This window comes from Ostrinia furnacalis, unplaced genomic scaffold (assembly GCF_004193835.3).
Source record: "Ostrinia furnacalis isolate ACB-3 unplaced genomic scaffold, ASM419383v2 OfSCF2077, whole genome shotgun sequence".
Lineage (NCBI taxonomy): Eukaryota > Metazoa > Arthropoda > Insecta > Lepidoptera > Crambidae > Ostrinia > Ostrinia furnacalis.
In genome coordinates this window covers 47,980-75,180 of record NW_021132316.1, presented here as the reverse complement: position 1 = coordinate 75,180, position 27,201 = coordinate 47,980, and the positions used below count along the sequence as shown (strand labels likewise).

Sequence of the window (27,201 nt, the reverse complement as noted above, 5' to 3'; positions counted from 1 at the left end):
ACACTAGCCCATGTTAACATGGGCATATAAATGGTATGGTGAAGTCAGAAATTTGATATAATCATTTTGTTTTTTAATTTTCATACAAAATAAATTTTATAAAATCCGATTTGTATGAAAATTAAAATAATTAAAATGAAGATATCAATTTTCTGACTTCACCATACCATTTATATGACCATGTTAACATGGGCTTGTATCGGCTTATATACTAATTTACCTAACACCCTGTATAGATTAAAATCTATGGGAGAATCTATGGTGGTGATCTATCTTAGCACATTAAGAGCGCGTGCAATACATTTTATCGTGACGTCATGTTTTATGACGTAAGCAAATTGTATATTATTGTTAAAAACTCACCGAGTGTTGGTTTTCATGACTTGCGGCGGCTGTTTCTCTATCACAAATGTTGACGTCACGAGGGTAGACAGCAAGTTGGTCACCTTAAAAAAATGAAATCGTATACATTAAAATCGGTCAAGTGCGAGTCAGATTCGAGAAGTAAAGGCTCGTTTGAGCGCATTTCGTCCAATTAGCAAATCATCCAGCGGGCTTAAAATGTGCAATTCAGATTGCAAGATTACATTGGTATTAGTTACTTATTAAATATCCACAAATTTCGCGTTTACACTAATATTCTTAGCCTCCACAGTATTCACCTTTTACCTATTCTGAAGTTTGGCTTAATCGGATGCCAGTGATTAAACGTCAAGTGACCAATCGCTGAGAGGCGATCCTATGGGCTCAGGCCCGAAATATCAGTTTTCCTAAAATGTACAATTCTTAAAAAGTATACGTACTCATCATGTTTTCATTCCTATTTTGTCAGCTTTATCGAAATGTCTTTAATTTAAAATGTGCGGTCTTAGAAGATTCACAATGTTTATCATCAACAGCCCTTTACAGTCCACTGCTGGACTATGAGCCTCCTCCACTATAGTGGAGGGTTTTGCCATAATCTCCACGCTTGGCAGGCGGGTTGGAGATCGCAGTTTAAAAGATTGATGTTTTCCAGAGAGGGCTGCTGCCCATTCTCTGTTTGATGTGTAGTCCCTAAGTCGCCTCTTACGACACCCGCGGGAAGAGTAGGGGTTGGTGACAAATGTATTCTACTCTGCCGTCACCACACGGCTCTCATAATAATAAGAAGAAAAATAAGAATTCATAATGTTTACATTTCTATAATTTGTATAATCTGAAAAGCGAACATTGTACATAAACTGTTATTCTTGGAGACAGACAATTTTGAATAGTTGACATTTTAAGCAGCTGAAGTTATGCCAGCTGCTGTTGACGTGCTCACATTTTGAATAGCAGACATTTTGCGAAAAATAAATTTTAGGAAAACGCATAATATTTCAGGTCTGTACCTCTAGCATGAACAACTTTCGTCTTCGAATCGTTTGCGTATTCGACAAAATTCGATACCAGTGTTGGCACNACCTTCTAGTTGACACCTCGGTTTTTCTATATATACTAAGCCGGGTAAAAAACTTCGTCACCGCGATGCAGGATTGTAGGCGCGGCGGTGCGTGCCATAGTTATCGTGCGACAGCGCCATCTGTTGGTGTTTACCTGAAGCTAACGCTGAGTTGGCGGCTGGTGGCCTGGTACTCCATGACGCCACTGTTGTTGAGGATGTCTCCGCACTCAACAGGCGCTTTGCCCTTTTGCCCTTATATTAACCATCATTCTTGCTTGATCTATACTTAAAGCGACACCCCATGTGCACCACTACACAAGATGGACCGACGATCTGGTGACTACTAGGTGGACCGACGATCTGGTGAAGGTCGCTCGAAGAACCTGGGTGTGGACGATTCTTGGAAGGAAATGCTTGAGGGAATTGGGGGAAGCCTTTGTCCAGCAATGGACATCCTGTGACTGAGATGATGATGATGAGGGATTAATGCCCGTTTTCACCATCGATCCCTAATTTTTAAGTGACCCCTATGGTAACACAATAACAGGAATTTTGTTTTCACAGGGGTCACTTAAAACGGGCATAAGATCGACAACATGGAAGCTAAGATCCACTTGATACCGTCTCGGTTTTTCTATATATACTAAGCAGGATAAAAAACTTCGTCACCGCGATTCAGGATTGTAGGCGCCTTGACGTGTGCCATAGTTTTCGTGAGTCAGCGCCATCTGTTGGTCCGTATGCACGTAGAATTTTGTCCAATGACCCCAAGCTACCCATCCTTATCGCTCGCGCTTAAGGCGATTAGAGTCCTCAATGACCTTGGGCGTTTGACCTTCACGCCGCGAGCAACACCCGCGTACCCCGCACCAAAAACTCCGATTTGACACCGATCAAAAATACACGGGCATAGGTAGATACAGAATAGAAGCTCTTTCTTCATACATTACTGCCTATTATTTTAAACTTAAATTGATGAACCTTGATGTCGGTGTCATTTAACTCAGGCGTAAAGGTATTTAATAAAAATAACAAAATCCATGAACATTTTGTACGGGATACAATTTTATTTTATTTTTCGTAAATTTTCTAATGCTTTTATCGGTTCAGTCGTTCTCGAAATTTGAACAAACCCGACTTTATTACAAGCTTTTATTTAGCTTGCAATTTATGATGTAAGGGGGGACAAGTCATACCCAGCTTCTGGCCTTCAAGTCAGATCGTTTGAATTTGCTCTTTCAAAGCTAATTCGCGAGATACGCCCATGGGAAGGCGTATGTTCAGCAGTGGACGTCCTGTGGCTGAGATGATGATGATGAGTACAGACCAGCTGTAGGCTGGTCCAGATGACTTCTGAAATTCTGACTTTATGGGACCTGCAATATGCCCGTAAACAAAAAAGGGTAGAAGAATGTTGGTTGCAGCCTGCATCCAGCGCCTTTCTGACATATCCAGCTTCTGCCCTAGGTGGGGACAAGTCATACCCAGCTTCTGGCCTGGGGGAGACAAATCATACCCAGTTTGTGACCTGGGGGGCAAGTCATACCCATCATCTGGCCTAGGGGGGGCAACTCATAACCAGGGAGGGGGGACAAGTCCGTTTTTGGATCAAAACGTTTGACTTAGCTCTTTCAAAGGTACGCCCATGGGGAGCCCTAGTTCGTCCTGTGGCTGAAATGATGATGATGATGGGTACAGACCTGCTGGCGACTGGTCCAGATGAGGTCGGCTAGGAGCTCACACCACTCATAGTCATCCATCATCTGGCCTGGGACAAGGCATACCCAGCTTCTGCTTTAGGGGGGGACAAGACATAGCAAGCTTCTGGCCTAAGGGGGGCAAGTCATACTCAGCTTCACCCTAGGGGGGACAAGTATTACCCAGCTTCTGGCCTAAGAGGGGGCAAGTCATACCCATCATCTGGNCCTTGGGAGGGGGCGGGGGGGGGACTTTTCCCCTATCGTCAGCCAGCCCTCTTAACTTCTTTCCTGACCCAATTTTGCTGGAGGATACCGGAAGAATAGAAGGAATTGTGAGAAACAAAACTAGTGCGATAAGTGTTTTGAGTAGTGAAAGTTGACGCAGTTTTTTGGGAAAACGACAGTACAACTCCAGATCCCCCCTTTGCTAGACATTTTATGAGTCGCGGGTACCTTTTCATACACCCCCAACCCTTTTCTTATGAAAATAGTGGATAGTTAATCAAATAATCAAATTAACGATTACTGATTATGATTAATTAATCATTAATCAAAAATTTTGATTAAGATTAATTAATCATAATCAAAAAAAATTGATTATGATTTTAATCATTAATTTTTAATCATTAATCAGATTAACTTTTTGCCAACACTGTTCGATACTCAACCTTCGAATTGAACGATAACGTGACAATTTTGATTGTCAAAATAAGTTTCGTGCAACCACATTTCATACTAAGTTCACTTTACGACACGTTCACAATCACAAGGGCGCTGTTGTAGTTTTCTTACTAAATCTTTTGATGGCGATTCGAGTACGCAAACGATTTGAACTCGAAAGTTTTTCGTGCTAGAGAGGCACTGAACACATTGCTTGCGTAGATTATATTATTCGAACGTTATCTATCTATCTTAGCGTAGAAATCCTATCGAGTAATCGTATCGAAATGACACGTGGATATGGATTCTGGTCACAGTACCTGCTTGCTCATATCCTCCAACATTTCAATGAGGTGCGGCTGACGAAGCTCAGGGATTGTCTTATTGTTGATTCGCGATACGTTGGTCACCTGTGTACAATAATAATTAATTAATATTAAGAAAAACCTTCTTAATAATGACGTGTGGACGTCATTTGGTATTCATTATGGAAAACCTTGGGAAAGGCCTTTGTCCAGCAGTGGTGCTGGACAAAGGCCTTTCCCAAGGTTTTCCATAATGAATGCGTACTTACCTACATACGTACCTCATTACATGTAAGTAGATTAATTATTTTTTCACTAGACAGCAACCCTAACAGCGTAAGAAGAGTTCAGAGGCACGCGATAGAAAGAGACAAAACTTGTAGGTAAATAAAATTGTAGGTACGTAGTGCTGTGCGAGCTGAATTTCACTGTATCGCGTCGTAGCAAGACTCGCATTTATTTAAATCGTCTTGCGGAGTAATCCTTCTGTACCTGTACTATTACTTATTCTGTGCTGCTGGGCAAGTTATACTCAGCTTCACCCTAGTGGGGACAAGTATNAGAGGGGGCAAGTCATACCCATCATCTGGCCTGGGGGGGACAAATCATACTTAGTTGTGGCCTAGAGGGGGCAAGTCATACCCAGCTTCTGGTCTAAGGGGGCAGACAAATCATACCCAGCTTGTGGCCTAGTGGGGGCCTAGGGGGGGTAACTCATACCCAGGAAAGGGGGATAAGTCAGTTTTTGGATCAGAACGTTTGACTTAGCTCTTTCTAAGGTACACCCAAGGGGAGGCCTAGTTCGTCCTGTGGCTGAGATGTTGATGATGATGATGATGATGGGTACAGACCTGCTGGCGACTGGTCCAGATGAGGTCAGCTAAGAGCTCACACCACTCATAGTCATCCATCATCTGGCCTGGGACAAGGCATACCCAGCTTCTGCTTTAGGGGGGGACAAGACATAGCAAGCTTCTGGCCTAAGGAGGGACAAGTCATACTCAGCTTTTGATCTAGGGAGGGACAAGTAGTACCCAGCTTCTGCCTTAGGGGGGGGGGGGACTAGTCATACCCAAATTCTAGCCTAAGGAGGGACAAGTCATACCCAAATTCTAGCCTAGGGGGCGGCAAGTCATACCCAGCTTCTGGCCTTCAAGTCAGATCGTTTGAATTTGCTCTTTCAAAGCTAATTCGGGAGATACGCCCATGGGAAGGCGTATGTTCAGCAGTGGACGTCCTGTGGCTGAGATGATGATGATGATAAGTACTGGGGGGAGGGGCAAGTCATACCCAGCTTCTGGCCTGGGAGGGACAAATCATACTCAGCTTGTGGCCTAGAGGGGGCGTTTAGGGGGGGGGGGCAAGTCATACCTAGGAAGGAAGGACAAGTCAGTTTTTGGATCAGAACGTTTGACTTAGCTCTTTCAAAGGTACGCCCATGGGGAGGCCTAGTTCGTCCTGCGGCTGAAATGATGATAATGATGATGATGATGGGTACAGACCTGCTGGCGGCTGGTCCAGATGAGGTCGGCTAGCAGCTCGCACCACTCCTGGATGGTGTTCAGGTTGGACTGCATGGGCACGCCGTTACCGCTAAGTTGCTGTTCGCGCTTCCATCTAGAAAAGTATTGGTGGTTTAGCAAAACCCAGAGTAGTATGTCTTTCCCGCAGTGACAACCTAATGTCCCGTTTGCAGGGTACAAAAAACCGATTCGTTCGAATTTCCGATTCGGTTTTGTCATTAAACTGGACCAGTAAAGAACAGGATCCAGTTTAATTACAAATATTTTGTGTGTATCCAATTTGAACACAAGTGGATAGGGTTCCTTAGTAGCTAGTTAGAGGTTCGACTATATTCGTCCGTCAATTATTTATTTTAAGGACAGCTAACAAAGATAATATAATTATTTTAGTCGGCCGTTTGGTGTAGTGGTTCAGAACGGACTACTATACCGAGAGGTCCCGGGTTCGATTCCCGGCCGGGCAGAAATTGAAATGATGAATTTTAATTTCTGTGACGGGTCTGGGTGTGACTATGTATAATATTTATGTATTTAAGAAAAAAGTATATAAGTAGTATATCCGTTAAGCTAGCACCCATAACACAAGCATTAAGTTACTTACTTTGGGGCTAGCTGGCGCTGTGTGAAATTGTACAAACATTTATTTATTTATTATTTATTTATTTTTATAATTATTGTCAACAAATATTTGACACGCATACTCTTATTGAACCAAGAAACAAGTAAACACGAAGTTATGATGCGTTGGAGGTTCCGTGTGACATCACACCGTGATACACTTTTCACCACGTAGTGACGTCACGGGGCTCGACTTTTGAGCTTAAGTTCGGTATATCTCAGTCAATTTTCACCGATTTGGATCTCTTCGTGGATGAAAAGATCTATAAATGCTGAGTTCTATCTTTCTTCTAACACCTGTCTCGCCCTATTGTCTGCTATTCTAATGTGGTCTTTAACATCAGTACATAAGGTCCAAACTCACTTCACCAGCAGATGTCGCCTTTGTTCTAATATAGTCCTTAACACCAGTATACACCACAAAATTCTTATCACCGAAAAAAAATTCTGGGTAATGAGTTATTGATAATCCTATTTATGCAAAAAAAAAAAGTTAAATAAAGTTACTCAAAATTTCCTCCCAAAATTGGTAATTTATGGACACACGCGTCGCTAGCACTATTTACGTAAGATTATGTAACACTTATTAGAACTCAAAATTACTTGAAATGTTGCATTAAAATGGTCTAAGTTAGCTAAGTAAGTAATAATAACACTGGAAGCGTGGTCGAGGCGTGAGCGAGACAGACAGATCGGGACAATGTGCGAGCGCGTACGACTACTCGGAGTGGCCCAGCTGTGACGCGTAAAATACGAACTAAAGAAAATTTAATAAAAAAAAAAACTTAAGAAAAAAAAAATTTTTTTTTTACTCTATATTTTTCACACATTTCTACATAACCTTTTAAAATTTTTTCGGAGATAAAAATGTAGTGGTGTATAAGGTTGAAACTCACTTGATGAGCTCCTCATCCAGGACTTGGCTCTGTAGCTGTCTCAATGCCGCGATATTCTCTTTCATGTGGTCCGCTAGTTCCAGCTGCGATTGGTTGATCTGGGCCACCTGTGAAAATAGACCTTATGATGAGGGGATAAGGTTTAAATTGTGGTGGGAATATACAGGGTGTTGATTTCAATCCTCACCATATTTATTTAGGTGATTTTTTTTTTTTATTTATTGTTCACAAAAGGATACACATCAAATATAAAGATACACTTGCCAAACTGCATTACAGTTTGTCGGCAATAGTTCTCGTCCTTAGTTTTTCGGGCTCAGTTGCACCAGCCTACTTCAACCGTTACCATAGCAGTAACTAGGTGTTTTTTGTATGGAATTTAATAGATTTTTAAAGATTATTAAAGTTACAGCAAGATGGCGCCACCCAGCCCGAGCATTCATTGTGTTTCCTGCTAATTACTACACTATACTATATCTACTCATGCAATATTTAAAAAAATTACAACCACTACAACAAACAATACAGTTCTTGAGCTTAGTTCTTATGCAACTCACGAAGGCGAGCGAGCCCCACCTGTGTGTGTGATCTATTATTTATTTATTTATTTATTTAAACTTTTATGCCAAAATAAATTTGTACATAAGGCGAACTTAATGCACTAAAGCATTCTCGACCAGTTTACCTTTGGGTTGAGCAGAAAAGAAATTTGTTTGGCGGTACTTCTAGTGCAGGAAAGAAAAACAAAAACAAATAATAATATGCTACATACATAAATAATATATAAAATATATAATAAATAAATACATACATAAAAAAGATGATTGAGTTAAACTGAAATTACAATTCATGAAGATGAGATCATTTGGAGGAAGTGATTATGGACAGATTTTTTAAAAGAAAACTTACTAGACGCTTGCCTGGTCTCTTCAGGCAGAGAGTTCCAGAGTTATTATGACTTGTAATAGTTTACACTGCGGCACCATTGAGCTAAGCTGATCGCTCACTTATCATGTCGGATAGCCTACTGAAGGAAGCCACGTAAAGTAGGTAGTGTAAATAGGTATTTTTCTTTGACTAACTAAAGTTAAAGTTCGTTTTAAATTTTTTTCAAAACTTACTTAATCAACTCCCTAAATATGGCGTGTATTGAAATCAACACCGTGTATTGGAAAGAGCCATGTCAATAGGGGACAGTCCAATGGGGACAGCTACGAACGTAAGGGCCTATGAAAAAAGGAAACTGCTATAAATAACAGAGCCCTATGGGCCCACTTAGGAGTGAAGGGCCCCATCCAAAAAGTTTCATGGGGACCACTATGAATAAACGGGGCTTACAGAAACCACTAGAAATGAAAGGCCCCATCCTATCTATGCAACTATGGAAGCCACTATAAACAAAAGGGCCTACGGGGACAGCTATAAAAATTAGGGCCCCATGGAGATAACTTGGAATTTAGGGCCCCATCTCATCTAAAGCAACCATGGAGACCCCTATAAACAAAAGGAACTCATGGGGACCACTGCGAACAAAGGGGGCCTACGGAGACCATTTAGAAATGAAGGTCCCCATCCCATCTAAGGCAACCAAGGGGACCGTTACAAACTAAAGCAGTACATGGGGACAGCTACGGACTACAAAGCCCATTGGGTCCTAAAAAATGAAGGGGCTTATCGAATAATAATAATCAATAATAATCTTTAAAAAAAATATCGAGACCGTTATAAATTAAAGAGCCCTATGGGGACTTCTTAGAAGTGAAAAGCCTCTTAGGGACCACTTATATATGAAGGTCCCCATCTCTTAAGACATACATGGATACCACTATAGACAAAAGGTACCCACGGGGACCGCTATAAATAAAAGGGGCCCACGGGGACCGCTATAAATTAAACGGGGCCCACGGGGACCGTCATAAAGCCCACTTACCAGCACGTTGAGCTTCCGTTCCATCTCTTCGATTTGGATGCGCAGACATGCCTCCAAGTCGCGGCGCTCCGTCGTCATGGGGCCCGCTTGTTGAAGGTATGTAATGTGCCCTAAGGGGGACAAACATAAATAAATATTTTAAACTATTATGTTGCATTTATTACTTTATTTATTAATTCTTCTTCCTTTCGTGTCGACAACAAACCTACACAGTGTCAGCCCAAAACTCCGCCACCTGAGTGGCGTTGTCAGTAGCACTCATCAAATCCTCCCGAGTGCAGTCTCGATTAATATTGAAGGGTTCTCACAGGACAAATCAGAGATTCTGTCTAACCTTTGCCGCAAAACCAACTGTGACATTCTTTGCGTGCAAGTGACCCATCGAGACGAAACAAATAGCCGGACTTAAGCTTATCGCCGAGATCGTTAACGCAGTGTTTGCTGCTCCCGGCGTAAGCATCATTTCCACCTCATGCTCGTCACAAAATGACATTTATTAATTTATTTATTTATCTATACTTATAATAAATCTGTAGAGAGGTCAATTCTGTACATGAAATATATTTTCGAAATAACTATCAGGGGGTGATTAGTGATCGATACTGAAGCCAAAAATGCAATCAGTAAAATTTTTGTCTGTCTGTCTGTCCGTCTGTCTGTCTGTCTGTCTGTCTGTATGTTCCTTATAGAAACAAAAACTACTCGACGGATTTTAACGAAACTTGGTACAATTATTCTTCATACTCCTGGGCAGGTTATAGGATACTTAGAAATTCCCGCGGGAACGGGAATTAGCGGGAAAATCCTTTTGTATGAAAAATCTAAACCGCTTCAGTTAGACGCTTGAAATTTGGCATGCAGGTACCTTAGTAAACTTAAAGCTTAGTTACAACAGGATATTGCAAAATTCCCACGGGAACGGGAGTTAGCGGGAAAAACCATTTGTATGAAAAAATCTAAACCGCGTAAGGTAGACGCTTGAAATTTGGCATGCAGGTACCTTAGTAAACTTAAAAAGCTTAGTTATAACAGGATATTGCAAAATTTCCACGGGAACGGGAGTTAGCGGGAAAAACCATTTGTATGAAAAAATCTAAATCGCGTAAGGTAGACGCTTGGAATTTGGCATGCAGGTACCTTAGTAAACTTTAAGCTTAGTTACAACAGGATATTGCAAAATTCCCACGGGAACGGGAGTAAGCGGGAAAAAACATTTGTATGAATAAATCTGAACCGCGTAAGATAGATGAAGGGGGGGTAAAACGAGATTCACGCGTACGAAGTCGCGGGCGGCCGCTAGTCACTTATATTATTGTATGCCAACCAGGCGAAACATAGTGAGACTATCATGTTATATTTTTATCTGTAAACACCTATGTTTCACAATAAATAATTTTGAATTTGAATTTATAATTATCACTTCACGGGATTTTACATCAAAAATTTATAACGGTAAATAAGATATTTCTATATCGCACCCTTAATAATGAATGGGCACAATTCCAAAATTCAATTTTTTGGGAAAAGCCAAAAAACCAATCGGCGGATCGCGGTTTTTTACATAATTGGCTCTAAAATCTTTATTTTATCAGCTACAACTTTCAAATTAAGCATACTTCATCACTGGTATCTGTTATATAATTTGACATAAGACATTTTTGAAAATATTGATTATGAGTATTTAAAAAAATTGTTTAAAAAAATATTTCAAAGTTAGGCCTTTATTTTACTATTTATGTTGTTGTGATTTTGGGTATTACTTATACTTGTGCCCATCTAATCCTTAGGCTGAATTGTTTTATATGGCATATCCCCTAATATTGCTCTCTAATATTTAAAAATAATTGTATTATTCGATTTTTATATTGATTTACGCCCAATAACATTGGGGACAGTTATTTTGCGGTATAGTAGCTTATAGCCAATTCAGTATAAGAGTAGGGTGCTGAATACTAGAAAATTATTAGATATGTCGAATTAGATTAAAATAAAGACTATTAGCTATTTCTCTGAGAAAAACGACATGAAAATACTAATTTTATGCATTTAAAATATTTTTACTTAGATAGATAGGGACTCTTACCCTATAAAAAATATCATCATCATCAACAGCCCTTTACAGTCCACTGCTGGACTATGAGCCTCCTCCACTATAGTGGAGGGTTTTGCCATAATCTCCACGCTTGGCAGGCGGGTTGGAGATCGCAGTTTAAAAGATTGATGTTTTTCAGAGAGCGCTGCTGCCCATTCTCTGTTTGATGTGTAGTCCCTAAGTCGCCTCTTACGACACCCGCGGGAAGAGTAGCGGGAATAAAAAATATGCTTTTCATCAAATCAAGAAAAAACCTACAAAAACTTTTTCTGTAAGGTTTTCTGTTATGGATTTGTTCAGGATAATCACTTATTAAAGTCCAACAGCCAGTACCTCCATTTTCCGCAGTTTGGCACCTCACGTCACATCATTTTACCGAAGTCAGCCCTATAGCTTCGGCGCAGTGCCGATCACTGACGTTTGTCAACAAAATGGTGCTTGACTCTTGAGACAGGCTAAATTACACCATATTGTTAATGACATTGAGCATACATTTTTTTAAATACCTTCGCGAAGTAAAACTTCTGTACGTAGTACTTATTATTATTCTGTGGTAGTACTGACCCTTGTTCTTGATGCACTCGTGGTACTGTATGGAGAAAGACTCCATGTTGGTCTGCAGGTTGCGGATCTCGTCGCTGACCAAGTTGACCTTCTGGCGGACCGTTTGCAGACCGGTGATCAACTGCCGACGTTATATGCAGTTAGTTAAGGTCCATATTAGAATACTAAGCCAAAAGTACGGCCAACTAGCAGCGATACAAAAGGTCGATACGACTGTCGAGTTGACAATATTATTATATTCTGTCTCTTCCCATCTTGTGTATTTGTCGTAATGTCTCGTTCTCCCGCCAAAATATGTCAAAGTCAGACGGGTTCACCCATGACATTGGGTTTGTTTACATTTGGTATCGCTTCTCGTTGGCCGTAGTTTAGGTTAGGTTAGGTTAGGATTATAGGATTAGGTTAAAGGCTTCCACAGACCAAACGCGGGTCAGAAGCAGTGCGGGTCAGTTGCAGCGCGGCTGAGGGACACTGAAAGCAGCGCAGTTTCAAAGCAGTTGCAACGCGGGCAAAAATTTAAATATTCGAAAACCGCTTTCAACGCGCTACTACCGCCCTGCGTCCGGTGTGTCATGCTAATGCACTTGCCATATGTTTGTCTCGAAGCGCTGGTAGGGCCCAAAAGATAAGGAGACATGTAAAGTGCCCCATAAGGGCTACCTTTTTCTTTTTTTATTATTTTCTATTGACGTTCATAAGTGCCACTTGTGGTCTAAACTGAATAAATATTTTTGATTTTGATTTTTGATTTAATATGGCCGCCATAGTAATACAAGAGCGCGGGCCCGCGTTCAAATGACAATGCCAGATTTTGTATGGAAAGTGGCGTCTTTTTTTTTCGCGCGGCCATCGACCAAACCTTGTTTTTTGATTACAAAATAGTGTAATAAACCAAACTTACTATGGCATGTATACCTCTAAACTCAGTCTGAACTGAGTTACGAGCATTAGAAGTTTGATGATTTTCATACTAGATTTGCTTTTTGTGCGCAAGTTTTGTAAGAAATTGCAACAAAATATTGCGCAATTTTTTTATTGCGGTGATTCTGCTCCNCACTTTTCTTTCACGACTATAAAAATATTTTAGCAATTTAATTCACGAAATCAATTGCACACATTTAAAATAAAGTTTGTTTACACTTTGACAACAATAGACTGACATGCATGGTGACATGTCAATGAAGTTTTCAGTTACTGTTGCCATTAAAAGAAATTAGTACCATTAGATGGCGAGGGTTTTTATGTTCCTGGTCAGGCTATAGCACAGATATCACTACTTAAGCTTTATATGAAAAAATATAAATTCTATATTCCCCTATGAAACATATCTGTGCCCCTATTATTACTTTTCTCTATGCCCTATGCGTTCTTCTTGACGCGTATTGCTTGAAATATCTAAAACCGCCTGTATCTAATCGGTCGGGGATTTCAACATTCTCTTTCTATTCTACCTACTTAGTAGCACTAGCACTCACAGCACAGCGTGGTCATCGGCCAGTTCGAAAGTTCGAATCACGTCGCGGCTGCAGGACTGTTGTTATTGTGAACCCTAATATAGGATAATTAATTACCTTANGATCCACACGATCTCTTACCTCTTTGCCCGTCGCATTTTCTGGTTGGTCGTCCACTGACAGCGCCTGCTTTTACCGACCTCTCCGAAGAGCCAACTAGTCGTCTCACCCGATACCAGAGAGTGGAGCAGATTCGACAACATTTCTGGACGCGATGGACCAAAGAATATGTCTCAGAGCTGCAGACTCGGATAAAATGGAGTGAACACAAGCCAGACCTACAACCCAATACTTTTGTGGTTATAAAGGAGGACAATTCTCCCCCCTTGAAATGGAGCTTGGGTCGCATCATCACCACCATTCCGGGCAAGGATGGAGTATCTCGAGTAGCAGACATACGAACAGCAACTGGAGTGGTACGCCGTGCCTTCACCAAGATCTGCCCGCTGTTCCACGAGAATACACATTAGAAGCTGGTGCTTCCAAGGCCGGGGGCATGTTGAAGCCAAACTAAAACCCACGTAAAACGGAACGCAGTGACTTCACTCAGCGGCGCTCTTATTGGCTACTTTAAAAAACGTATCGCTGTCAAAATTTGAATTTTATGCATATCATTACTATTTGGTCTACGCATTACAACCTTTGAACCTGTAACTGTCTTTTTTTCTGCTCATCATCTACTGCAACTGAAATCTTCAATTCTCATACGAAACAACGTACCTATAGTAATTATCATTAAAATCAAATAAGTAAGTACCTACCAACCTAAGTTATTAAAAAGTAAAAAAACTAAAACCCAACTACGACAAAAAACGACGCTGAAAAAGTATAAAACAAGATTTTCAGAATACTGAACTGAACGAAGTTGCCAATGTAGTTGCATAGTAATTTTCATGTTTGGAAAACCGCAGTCACACGTTGTCAAAGTGCTATGGTAGGTAGGTAGGTTTAAGTAACGTGTGACTACGCCTTTCCAAACATGAAAATTACTATGCAACTACATTGGCAACTTCGTTCAGTTCAGTATTCTGAAAATCTTGTTTTATACTTTTTCAGCGTCGTTTTTTGTCGTAGTTGGGTTTTAGTTTTTTTACTTTTTATTATTTGTACTATTTTGGTGTTAAAGTGTATTTGTGGCGCATAATATGTATTAACAAAAGTTAAATTGATGAACTAATAAGTAGTAAAGAAGCTATGAACGAAAAGATCTGAATTATATGCAATCAGCCCATGAATACAGGTAAAGTCACAAGCAAATGCTAGTAATATATATATATTCGAAATGTGCAAGTAAAGCGCTTTCAAATGATACCAAACACGACATATTTATCTTAACTTTATTTTTTTACTCTGTATGTTTTGTCCGCTAGAGGGCGCCACATTCGATTTTGTGAAACCCCATATAGCCTATAACCAGCGGACAATTAAGACGCTTCTAATGATATGTCATTTGTCGAATTCTGATAAGTAGTTTAGAAGTTACGAGGGAACACATGAACATACATACATACATACATACATACATAGCCTGTCAAACTCATAACCCTCCTTTTGCTTTGCCGTAGTCGGGTAAAAATTAAGACCCTACCAAAAAAATTTACAAATTACATACAGAAAATAAAAACGAAGTAATTCTTATCCTATTTAACTACAATCGCCTACGCGCCCATCCCATTTGTCCGCCGCTGAACCGTACCCTAATATTCATCTCAGTAGGTAACGGCACATAGTAAGAATTTGCAAGGAAGTTTGTAAAAAGTCAGTAATTAACACTTTGATTTGCTCGTTTAAACACAGTGAATGATTCAAATAGGTACATACAGTGAATGGTTCAATTACATAAAATATCTTTATTTATTAAATTTTCAATATTATTTACGAACAGCGCTACACTATTAATTATATAGTACATGTAATATTTAGTTACTAATTTACTAATGATGTCGATAGATGGCGTTTGACAGCTTTGCCTTCATGAATATTTACGTACCTCAAAAATTTTTGTCAGGCGCAAGAAGATTTTAACCAATGACGATAGATGGCGCTTTTCCACGTCTTATGAAAATCCCAAATATTTTACGGGACCCTATTTTTTTCCAAAATAAAATTTAGCCTATGTTACTCGTGAGTTATGTAGCTTTCGAATGGTGAAAGAATTTTTAAAATCGGTCCAGTAGTTTTTGAGCCTATCCATTACAACTAAACAAACAAACAAACAAACAAACAAACAAACAAAGTTTTCCTCTTTATAATATTATAGTGTAGACATACTCGTATCTTTAAAAAATCATAAATATAATTTAATAAAGTAAATAAGCATGCAGAGCATGCAGCATGAAAGCAAGCATGCAGCATGCATTGGTATCTCCTCGTCTCCGGCGCTGTGGGATGTGCAGCCCTTCCGCCCTAGCGTAACGAGGCTCAGGCTGAGGCTCAGGCACCCACGCTTGCTTCCGCAGCTTCGGCTTTTTGGATCGCCATCGGCGCCTTCGGCGCCTCGGCGACCAGCCTCAGCCGCTCCAGCTCACCCGGGCGCCTGAGCCTCGTTACAGCGGGCGAGGGCTGCCCTCCCTCCGCGCCTCCGGCTTTTAAATTACACTCTAGGGGTAGGGCAGACAAGACTACGTGGAGTCGGTTTTGCAGCGATTCGTTTCTGTCACGTTAGTTTTGTGGCACAAAATATTGCCTGTTTTGGACCATTTCAAATTAATTTAATGTTAAAATATGATTTAATACGAATATAGAATTTCAATAATATGGATAAATACGGATTACTAATATTTGGCCAAAAACGTTTCCCAAATTATCACATCGCAAACAACGTTTCGCAAATTTTCATTTGGCAAAAATATTTTACGATAAAATATTTACAAAATAATTTAATTGTCTACTACAAATTAGCTTGTGGTTATTATTTTGTTTAGTGGGTAGATAATATAAAATTTGTTCTAAATTAATTTTCATATTAAATTCTTTTTATCGAAATTTCCAAATGATTCATTAAACAATAGAGGTGATTCTAGCGCTCGGCGGCCGCTGCCGCGGCACGCTTCGCTCGCCTTCGCGCGTTAAGGGTCACTGTTCTAACCTAACCTAACCTACTATTTTCTACGATACCTACTTTCTGCAACCATACTATTTTCTGCAATCTCTTTGTTTTACATAAAATTCTTGTGAAAACCATGATCATCTGCCTTATGCTTTGTTTTGTGGGTAACGGTGGGTAAGTATGTGTAGTGTCAATAAAACATTTGCTATACATATAAACATTTGCCAAGTAAAATTTTGCCAAATGATAATTTGACCAAATGAATTAGTTGCGAAAAGTACAGTTGCTAAAAGTTCATTTGGGAAATGAAACTTTGGCGATAAGTTGTTTGCGAAGTGAAATTTGGCGAAAAGTAATTTGGCCAAACGGAAGGATACCGATAAATACACTTATAAGTAATAAATTTATGAAAACAAATATTAGGATTCATCACATTTATGAATGTTACTAGCTTTCCGCCCGCGGCTTCGCCCGCGTGGAATTTTGTCTGTCACAGAAAAACTTTATCGCGCGCGTCCCTGTTTCAAAAACCGGGATAAAAACTATCCTATGTTCTTTCCCGGGACTCAAACTATCTCTATGCCAAATTTCATCAAAATCGGTTGCGAGGTTTAAGCGGGAAAGCGTAACAGACAGACAGACAGACAGAGTTACTTTCGCATTTATAATATTAGTTGGGATAGTTATTTATTCGAATGATTATGAGTTTCGATCATTAGTATAGAAAAATATATGAAAACAAATATTAGTAAAAGCTAAGTGTATGATTAGTGATATTATGAATATCAATGATTATGTTTTTAAATATGTAGGTTTTAAATTTTTTATGAAGAATGATCATTATGGTATCAAATTGTATGAGAAATATTTTCGGACCTCCAATGATAGGAATTGAAAAGTTATGTAAGAAAATGCGCTACCCTCCTGCATACTAGTCTACTGGTAATACGTGTTATGGCAGTAATTGTAAAATTAATAGGTTCAACATTAACTGAAACTCGTGATAACGCTTACTATAAAATGAGTAATCGCTGAAAATGCTTGATTATTGTTCAAAGTGACAATGTCAAAGTTAGTTTTGTTCGTGGCCCTTACGGGCGTTTTGTTTTCAGTAGCTGCGTTGTCACTCTTAGGTATTTGTTATTATTAGGGTTCCATAACCAAAGGAAACTGAACCCATTACTAAGGCTTCGCTGTCTGTCTGTCATCAGGCTGTATTACTCGTACATAAACCGTGATAGCACATCAATCTACTACTACGGACCAAGAAATTTCCCTAACGGATTTTGAATTTTATACCTTTAGAATAAGTATCAAAATAATTATTGACGTATGTAATTTTTGTTTTCAGATCCATGCACTAATGAGAATGAAGAGTTCTCCTCTTGTTCAGAATGTGATCAATACTGCGACGACCCAGAAGACCAAGACTGTGAATGTACGTCGTTGTCGTTCGGCTGCGTTTGCAGCGATGGCTTTGCGAGGGACGATGATGGAACTTGCATACCAGAAGAGGATTGCCCACGTAATGTATTTTTTATCTACTACGAGGAAGTCCTGAGAGGTACGGGAGGTGCCTGGATTCGAGCGGCGCAGGACCGGCCTTTGTGGAAATCCTTGGGCGAGGCATTTGTCCAGCAGTGGACGTCTTTCGGCTGAAACGAACGAACGAACGAGGAAGTCAAAGCCTGCATCTAACCTGATGGGAAGTGATGATCAGGCTGAAGGTAGAAGCGAGCTTCTTAACCCGGAATCCTCACAAAGTTCATAGAGGAACTGGTTATCTCACATGTAACTGTCGAAAAACGACAGTGCTGTTAACAGGGTTGTTAAGGCAACTTAGATATGGTGGTATGGTGGTTTACAAACCGAAGCGAGTAAAAAAAAAAATTGTCAGCGCTGAGAATTGACCCTGGGATCTCTAAATCTCTCTCAGATCTCTTATCCTCGGTTTTATGATTGGTTTATGATCATCACTAGGCGGTTTCTATGAGTTAAATGAAGCCTTGCAGCATCACACGTCCTCACTGATAGCATCGGCATATTTTGTAATGTTCTCAGGCTTTGTAAAATTTTCTTTTGAGTTTTACACGAAGAAATTTCATCATCATCATCATCATCATTTCAGCCATAGGACGTCCACTGCTGAACATAGGCCTCCCCCAATGCTTTCCATGTTGATCGATTGGTAGCGGCCATCGTCCAGCGCTTCCCTGCTACCTTTACGATGTCGTCGGTCCACCTTGTAGGTGGACGTCCCACGCTGCGTTTTCCGGTGCGCGGCCTCCATTTCAGAACCTTTCTGCCCCGACGAAGAAATTTAACGATGATTATCCACTTTTCTTGGTTAAACTGTGTCTTTAACAAAATTCAGGACATAAATTTCGTACTTACTTAAAAACTTACAAAGATAATTATGTCATTATTTTATCGCTATATTTACGACTTATATCATTGGACCTGGCCTGTTGAGGGTAAAGGACAAATCACACTAATTAACCCGGAAACGAATCGTAACAGTATCAACTCGAGGCGGTCAGTATTCTTTGTGTGAAACTCCGTACTGCAACGCACACTTATCCGCACCGTAACCTAAACACCCAAAGTGACCGACATAGCTCGCAGAATTGCTAAAATCAAGTGGCAGTGAGCGGGGCACATAGCTTGTAGAGACGATGGCCGTTGGGGCAGAAAAGTTCTCGAGTGGCGACCACGGGCTGGAAGACGTAGCGTGGGCAGGCCTCCTACCAGGTGGAAGATCTGGTGAAGGTCGCGGGAAGAGCCTGGATGCGGGCAGCGCAGGACCGTTCATTGTGGAAAACCTTGGAGGAGGCCTTTGTCCAGCAGTGGACGTCATTTGACTGAAACGAACGAACGAAGGAACCTAAACACCCGCCTCGCGGTTGACAGCGCGGCGAAAGGCGATACTGTGTTGATCCCTTTCCGAGTTGATAAGTGCCATAAGTAGGAAATGATCTATTTTGAAACAGTTTTTTTAAATGTCCGCATGATTTACAGCACCGCCACCACCACCGCCGCCAGCATAAGGAAGAGAAGACAACTAAGAAAGAATGCGATGGCAGCACACCTAAGATATTATAAGGGAAAGGGAAAATAAAAATTATATGAATAAAAAATCAATCGTCAACAGGTCATTCTGTTTAGGAAAGGCTAATGGAAAATTAGTACCGCTGGATTTAGTGTAATCATCATGCAAATTATTGTGAATTTAAAATGATGCGTGAATTTTAAAAGAAGGGCTAATACCTAATACATTATATGAAAATGTTGTATTATTTTTTGTTACTCTAATTTTGTTTATAAATTGGCATATTATTAAAGTCAACCCTTCTTAATTCAACAAGTCTTGAAACCCAGCTCTTATTATCTTATTAAATTAAGCAGTGTTGCAGATTTTGGCAAATTATTTTAAGCATAAATACTTTCAGCGTCTTAATCGATATCTCTAAGGCATAAGAAAAAAGTATGTTATAGTTTTAGTTGAACTTTTATGTGTAGTGGCGCATAATAAACAAAACTTAACTTTCTATTTTTCTTTTCATGTTATTCTAATCTTTTTACTTTTTGTATGGAGTTTAACAGGTTTGAAGTTGTGTTTGAAGTTTGTTGAAGTTAAAGTAAAAGTAATTCAACCCAGCCTCATACAATAAAACCCATGTCTGTTAAAATAAAATTGTTAGTAAGAAAGGTATAAAATTTATTTATTTTTATTAAACAGTACTTTACCGTTATTCGAAGCCTTTATAATGAGATTAGCGTCTGTCTTTTCCTGTTTGAGTACTAGTTTTGACGTATAATCTGCCCACGTGACTTCCGCTCCGGTCCCCCACCGCCTAAGCACGCCTCAATTAACGACACTAGCGCCACCAACGGTAGCTCGAAACTAGGTTTCGATATTCTCGCCATTGGTGTTTTAGTTCCCGTTCGAGACGGTCGTAGAATTAGCTCCGCTAGTTCGCGACCCATCTCACAGGTACTAGTCGTGACGTGATTCAGGTAAAATATTACCATCATAATGTAAGTACTTCTAAATTATTATGTACTGGCTGAAAACTTATAAAAATTACTGTGATTACTTATTTCGCAGTGTAATTTATTTTTACAACGGTGTTACCGTTCGGGGGTAGATTGCATTCAATCTAACTCAGTGTAATTTTAAATAATTATCTTTCTTCTCTAGTAATACTTGTACCTAACGGTATTCCGTTAGACGTGTTTTAAAAGTAACATTACTTTTTAGCAATGTTTGTTTCTAACGGTTTTTCGTTAGATATGTTTTTAAGCTAACTTTTCTTCTTAGCAATGTTCGTACCTGACGGCGTGTTCCGTTAGATGTGTTTTAAAACTAACATTCCTTTTTAGCAATGTTTGTGCCTAACGGTTTTCGTTAGATGTGTTTTAAAACTAATATTCCTTTTTAGCAATGTTCATTCCTAACGGTATAACACTCCTTTTTAGCTGTGTTTGTTCCTAAGGGTTTTCCGTTAGATGTCTTTATTTTCAAAAGGAAAGAGGAAATATTATGTCCACGTGCAGAAGAGGAGCAAGAGTTGGCGTAGAGGTCAAATCAAAGGATGGTGTGGTGTAATGTGATAGTCGCAAGATGTGATTGCTTGCTACAATAAGCTGTAAGTACCAACTTACCAATACCATTTCAGACATACGAATTCCATCGGACGGATTGTGTTGATTTATAAATCAACAAAATAAATAAACGGTAAACTACCTTTATCAATATGCATCCGGGGAAAGTATGAAAACTTCCACTAGGTAGGGTAGCGTACCGACGTACCTATTCTACCGCCATTATGGAAGTCTAACGCATGGCTTATAACCCAAGAGTGAAGTGTGCAGTTTGTCCTATTAGGATACGGTACGTAGGTATAATAATACCTTTGTGGTTTTCTTAAACTATGATTTCAGGAAAACGCTATGCTGTTACTGTGTAGATAAACAGTGAGTCTGTGTAATAAACGGTGAAGGATGAACATCGTCTATTCAGCCTGATACGCAGTTTATTTGATGCTAGCGGCGTCTGGAAAATTTTTCGGCAGCAATACGATCGCAACTCTGCTCCGCAGATCGATCTGAGATTTCGCCTTATGCTAAATACCTGCAGTGGAAAAATCAAACTGGCTACTCGGCAAGCTAGATGGCAGTGTAACCAAAACGCAGCAGCATAATCCTGTAGCGAGGGTAAGTTCTCTTGGAGCAAACAGGGAAAAACCAGGAGCCAGAACCTTTTCTCCCTCATCCCACCGGGATAGGAGAAAACTCAAACACTCAAGGAGTCTCATATTGAGCCGGGCAACGCCGCTCATTTTTATTTACATTGAGAGGTCTTAGTAGGGCATTTGTCCAAACCCTCTTGTTATCCCTCATCCCACTGGGATAGGAAATTACCCAAAGAGAATCAGACTCAAATCATTACATTTCGAGCCGAGCAACCTCGCTCATTTTTATTTACGTCGAGAGGTCTTAGGGCATCGCTCTAAACCCTCATGTTATCCCTCATCCCACTGGGATAGGATATTACCCAAAGAGAACCGGACTCAAATCACTACATTTCGAGCCGAGCAACCTCGCTCATTTTTATTTACGTCGAGAGATCTTAGGGCATCGCTCTAAACTGTCATGTTATCCCTCATCCCTCTGGGATAGGAGATTACCCAAAGAGAATCGGACTCAAATCATTACATTTCGAGACAAGCAACCGCGCTCGTTTGTATTTGCGGTTCAAAGACATGAGGGCATCGTCCTAAACTAAATCCTCATAATTTTGAAGAGTTAAAGAACCCAAACGCCTTATTCCACGGCAAACGAAAATAAGTAAAGTTGCCGGGTAGACATGAGGGCTTCGCCCTAAATCCGCATAACTATAAAAGGTTCTGAAATTCTATTTTGCACGGCAAAATTAAAGTGATATTGCAGGGAGGACATGAGGGCATCGCCCCAAATCCTCATAATTTTCAAGGGTTATGGAACCCTAATTAAAATGCTTTATTTCATGACAAAAGTAAGCTATTTAATACCTGCCATGGGTAAAAGGTGGAGACAGAGATCATGAGATTACGCAAAAATGACTCGATTCGTGTCAGTTTGGCTTATTTCATTACTGCCGAGATGATACGAGGGCATCGCCCTAAACCTTCAGAATCTTGAAGGATGTTAATTAATCGGGGCCGCAGCTATGCGCTCTGAATTTTTGGTACCGAACAGTTAACGCCTGGAGAAATTAAATAAACTTAAGCCTTTATGCAGCCTCTGCATAGTAAAGTTACAACTATTGACCTGACAGTCTTTTAAATAAGGTTATACATCCATAGACACTTGGCGGGTACCACAAAGTACTGAATACTAAAATAAGTATTTCTCTGCCTATACATACCTATAGTACACCGACAGACTCATGCAAATGTTCTGACGGCAATTGATTCGCACAGAAAGAGTCGCGACATTCGCGCCCTTACCTATTAGACGACTTCATTCTGGGGTAACTCAGGACCCATCCTTGCTTCGGGGTCAGATAAAACCCATGCCCCTATTGTAATAAAAGCATACAAGTCTGGATAATAAACACAATGAAGTCGGTCCTTACCTATATAAAATAAATAAACAAAATAATAACAGTCTTACAAACTAGTAACAGTAAAAGGTGAACTCCATAAATACAAAATGGTCTAACCGAGTCTCGGTTACCAAAAACATGCAGATCAAGTCACGTAACGTTACAAATCCTAAAGCATTGGCTCTTCTCATGTTATAACACTACAATTCATGATTTGCGTGAGGCAAAGAGTATTTTAACCGCCAACTTGAGGCGCTCATGGCACCCAATACCAAGTACTTATGATCCACAATAACCAAAAGTATGAAGCTTATCTGAGCTTAAAACAAATTGGACACGCTGCATGGTAACGCATTTCGCAATTGAATTTCACTGTACAACGAAAACAGTGACTTTAGTAAACCGTACTTACTAAATATATATTAAACCGCGCAGGTTTACCTACTACAATTTGTTATTTTCTCATTTACACAAGCCATTACATTCGTTGGAGAAAAGATTGCATACCAAAAGTCACACAAGTCTTTAGTCTCTTAACTGAACTTTCCGTGTGCCCTATTATAGTGTCAATGACTACGTCTAGTCTACTTAATTTAAGTAAATAAATATAATTTATTATTAGTGTCATAATATGACACCATGTCATATTGCTAATTCGACCTTTTGTGCACCTCTGTGGTACAATAAAAATTGTCGTATGAATATGAACGACTTTTACGAGGAATTAAGGGAATAAATAAAAACCTTCAGTCCAAGAAAGTAATTTAACTCTGATTTTTCCAATTATCACTGTGACCTTAGGGTCACACAGAAGTACATAAACATGGTTGGACTTAATTTTGGATAATTGCATTAACACTCTTAAGCTCTTTGCTTGGGGCCGAAAGTCCTTCGCCTACCTACATGGTACAATTTACAAAATTCGTATTTGATGTGATTTAAATCCATCAATCATTATACTGTAACGAAGGTAGTCACAAGCAAAATGTTGTGGCACAAACAACTGTTTACGAGTTAGCTTGTTTTAAGTACAACAGCCTCGTGAAATATTCTAATACCTATCCGACTCGCTAGGTCAATAAAGTAATTTGTCTCTGCTGACTATTGTCACAAAAATTAGTACTTACCTACCTACTGGCAACTTAGGTATGTACACTTCAATGAATCATGAGTGACATTGGCGATGATATAAAACTTTGTGTTACACAAACATCATTACATAAATATTTTTACATAAATATTATTACATCATGCAAATGAGCGATCGTCCAACGGCATTCAGGGTGATGAAAATAAATCATTCGAAATTAAATCCGATGCCCACCCTAAGGGCCTTGATGAAACCTGATAAGGTTTAGATCGGCTACGAAACTATCATTTAATTCTAGCTGTGCTTGCGACTTCGTCTGCATAACTTTTCCCGCTTTCGCAACATTCTTATTGATGCTCCGCTACTATTGGTGGTAGAATGATGTAATTATGATTTTATAGCATTCGTGGTTAAAGGACTCCAACTTCTTCAGCCCTATAACATTATTATCATAATTGTAATTACAATAATATACATAATTACATATTATTATTAAGATTGCTCTGAATTAAGCTGGTTGACTAACCGTCAATAAGCTGATCTAGCTAACAAGTTATCACTGTTAGCCCTAAAGATAATGGTCGCACAGTCCTACCACAGCACCGACGTTGGTAAACCGCAAAGTTTACTAACTTTGTACTAGAAAAGTTTGTATCATTATAAATTTTATCAATTCCGACTCAAACTTCGCTATCCCTAGCGAACAGCGATAACGCGGAATACTCAGACAATACAAAAGTATCGTACCTATACATAGCCGGCTAGCTATTGTCACCTATTCATTACACCGTCCACCTAGGCTACGGTCCCGTAAAGGTTTTTAAATATTAAAATCTGATCTGATACCTAAATGTGGGAAATGTTGGAGACCATCAAACGCCCGCTATCGGCAAGCGACTTTAACTGTACCAGTGAATATTCTTATCCATACCTAATAATTATTCACTCTTACCGAAGCTTACATATTTCATCCAATGGCCTGATAATGTGAGTGAAGGTGAACGTAGCTTTTGAGCCTTTTACATGACGTAAAGTAACCGATAGTTCATTATTACGTAGTTAATAAACAATCCATTAAACGTGAATTTACGGAGATGCATATGCAGTGGTTGCATTCTGTAAAATATTTTAATGTACCTGCACACAGTAGGTACATTACCACTCGGTAGACAGATAAGCGTATCCACCTAAATATTCAACAATTTTATTTAGGTTCTAACTAATTCATAACATTTCTCACTGATCAATGTCTTATTCTTAAATTGATCACATTGGCGATTACACAGCGCCACCAGGAGATAATAGACACGTCTCTCATTATAAAGGCTTCGAATAACGGTACAGTACTGTTTAATAGCGACGTTTTACCTGAAAATAAAACGTTTATTAAACATACTTACCTTATTCGAAGCCTACTTTTTAAATCTACCTGGTGTCATAAAACACAATGGCGAGAATATCGAAACCTAGTTTCGAGCTACCGTTGGTGGCGCTAGTGTCGCTAATTGAGGTGTGCTTAGGCGGTGGGGGACCGGAGCGGAAGTCACGTGGGCAGATTATACGTCAAAACTAGTACTCAAACAGGAAAAGACAGACACTACTCTCATTATAAAGGCTTCGAATAAGGTAAGTATGTTTAATAAACGTTTTATTTTCAGGTAAAACGTCGCTATTATTTCTCAGTCAGTACCTCTCTACAGTCGACATTCAGGCTGGGTTGCACCTTCGTACTTTAACTTTGATAAACGTCAAAAATCTGTCAAACTACCTACATACAAAATACACCGGTTATCGCTATAGTTGCTGTCAAAGTTAGATGGTGCAACTCAGTCTTAATATTACAGCTAATTAAGTTAATAGCTTGATGTCCTATTGTTTGTTTCTTTGTACCTTGACTTGAATCACCTGAAATATATAGGTATAGGTTTTATTTTTATCAGTACTATAATCACTATTTTCGTAATTTGCCAAACAAATATTGCGCCCATAAAAAACATGTGAGTGCGTCCATCCATCGAGCAGCCCTAAAAGTGGAATGGAGTTGATTCTCAAACAAATACCGGCCAAAGTTCACCACAGTACGAACTCGGTCATTTAACAGATGCCCACGTCAGTGCAAAATGTTCCGTGGCGGAATGTTGCCGGGCCGGCAAGCAACCGCAACCGAATAACGGCTCAACCACACCGCTGAAAACCGGATTTGCGAAAGCCTAAGCTGTATTTATAAATGGCATGTATTTAAATGATCTTTTTAAATTAGCAAAAACGGCAACTAAAAAAATCTAAATGGTCATCTATTTTAATGATTGATCCTCTTTCTTTGAGACATAAAATAAATGAAATCGATCGATATTTTAACCGCTATTGAACTACGCAAAAAAAATTTGAGATGTAAAAATTATATCTGATCGTTACTTGTTGGTCCTCAAAAATAAAAGAAATGAGCACCAAATATTCAATATTGTGATACTTTTTTAAATAATTCGATTTGTATAAAATATTTTTTGTCTATATCAAATAATCTTCAAAATAATTATGTTATGGTACTTATTTTTATTAAGTTGTAGTCAAAGGATGGAAACTATTTAAAGGCACTTGATGTTCAAAGATATTTTTTATTAAAAAAGCATACTTAACACGTTCACACTGCGTTATCGGGTCGAATTGACCTTAGGTGCTGGATGCGTTGGTGCGGGATGGATGGATATATTCGATCTTTTCAGTAGTACGAAAAATAAATATTGTTTTGCAATTGTTTCGTCAAACACAGTAAATATTTGGAAAAAAAAACTTATCAGGTCCTTACGACCCGATGTCGCACTAAAAGTAAACAAATATCGTTTAGTGCTTTTATCGTGTCTAATCGACCCGTTGACAGATGACTTTATGGTCACTGATCACGGTCGAGATCGGTATACTAAGAGAAAATCAACCTTGCGATTTGAACAAAATAAAGAGGTAAAAATTATAATGTCGGGTTCAGGGATGTCAGAAGTAAGAAATTATTTTACATAGCGCCTTTAGTCCCAAACCAAGCAAAGCTAGTAATTTAAACAAACATGGCAATGTACCATTCTGCTTGCTTATTGGCCGCTCAATGACCAATGACGGACGATTGTCACTCAACCACAAAGTACCGAGTAAATTAAATATTAACCAATAATATTTTTAGTTACATCAAATATATTTTAAAGTTAAGTTATACATAGATCGAAATGTATTTATTAGGTGATCAATATTAAAAG

General features: G+C 39.3%; 1 protein-coding gene across 5 annotated transcripts in view; it reads right to left on the bottom strand.

The window, feature by feature from the left end:
* The window catches only part of Stat92E (Signal transducer and transcription activator Stat92E), a 41,099-nt gene extending 29,268 nt beyond the window's left edge, over positions 1-11,831 (bottom strand). For 4 of the 5 annotated variants that reach the window (XM_028307046.1, XM_028307047.1, XM_028307048.1 and 1 more), the window contains exons 1-6: positions 11,715-11,831; positions 9,059-9,168; positions 7,129-7,235; positions 5,594-5,708; positions 4,107-4,196; positions 364-446 (exon numbers count right to left, since the gene is read on the bottom strand). In XM_028307046.1, coding sequence (XP_028162847.1) covers positions 364-446; positions 4,107-4,196; positions 5,594-5,708; positions 7,129-7,235; positions 9,059-9,168; positions 11,715-11,760 — 551 coding nt within the window. In that variant the 5' untranslated portion in view covers positions 11,761-11,831. Of the gene's footprint in view, positions 1-363; positions 447-4,106; positions 4,197-4,942; positions 5,018-5,593; positions 5,709-7,128; positions 7,236-9,058; positions 9,169-11,714 lie in introns of those variants that run through there. The other variant, XM_028307051.1, reaches the window with a different exon arrangement.
* Positions 11,832-27,201: the final 15,370 nt, after the last annotated feature.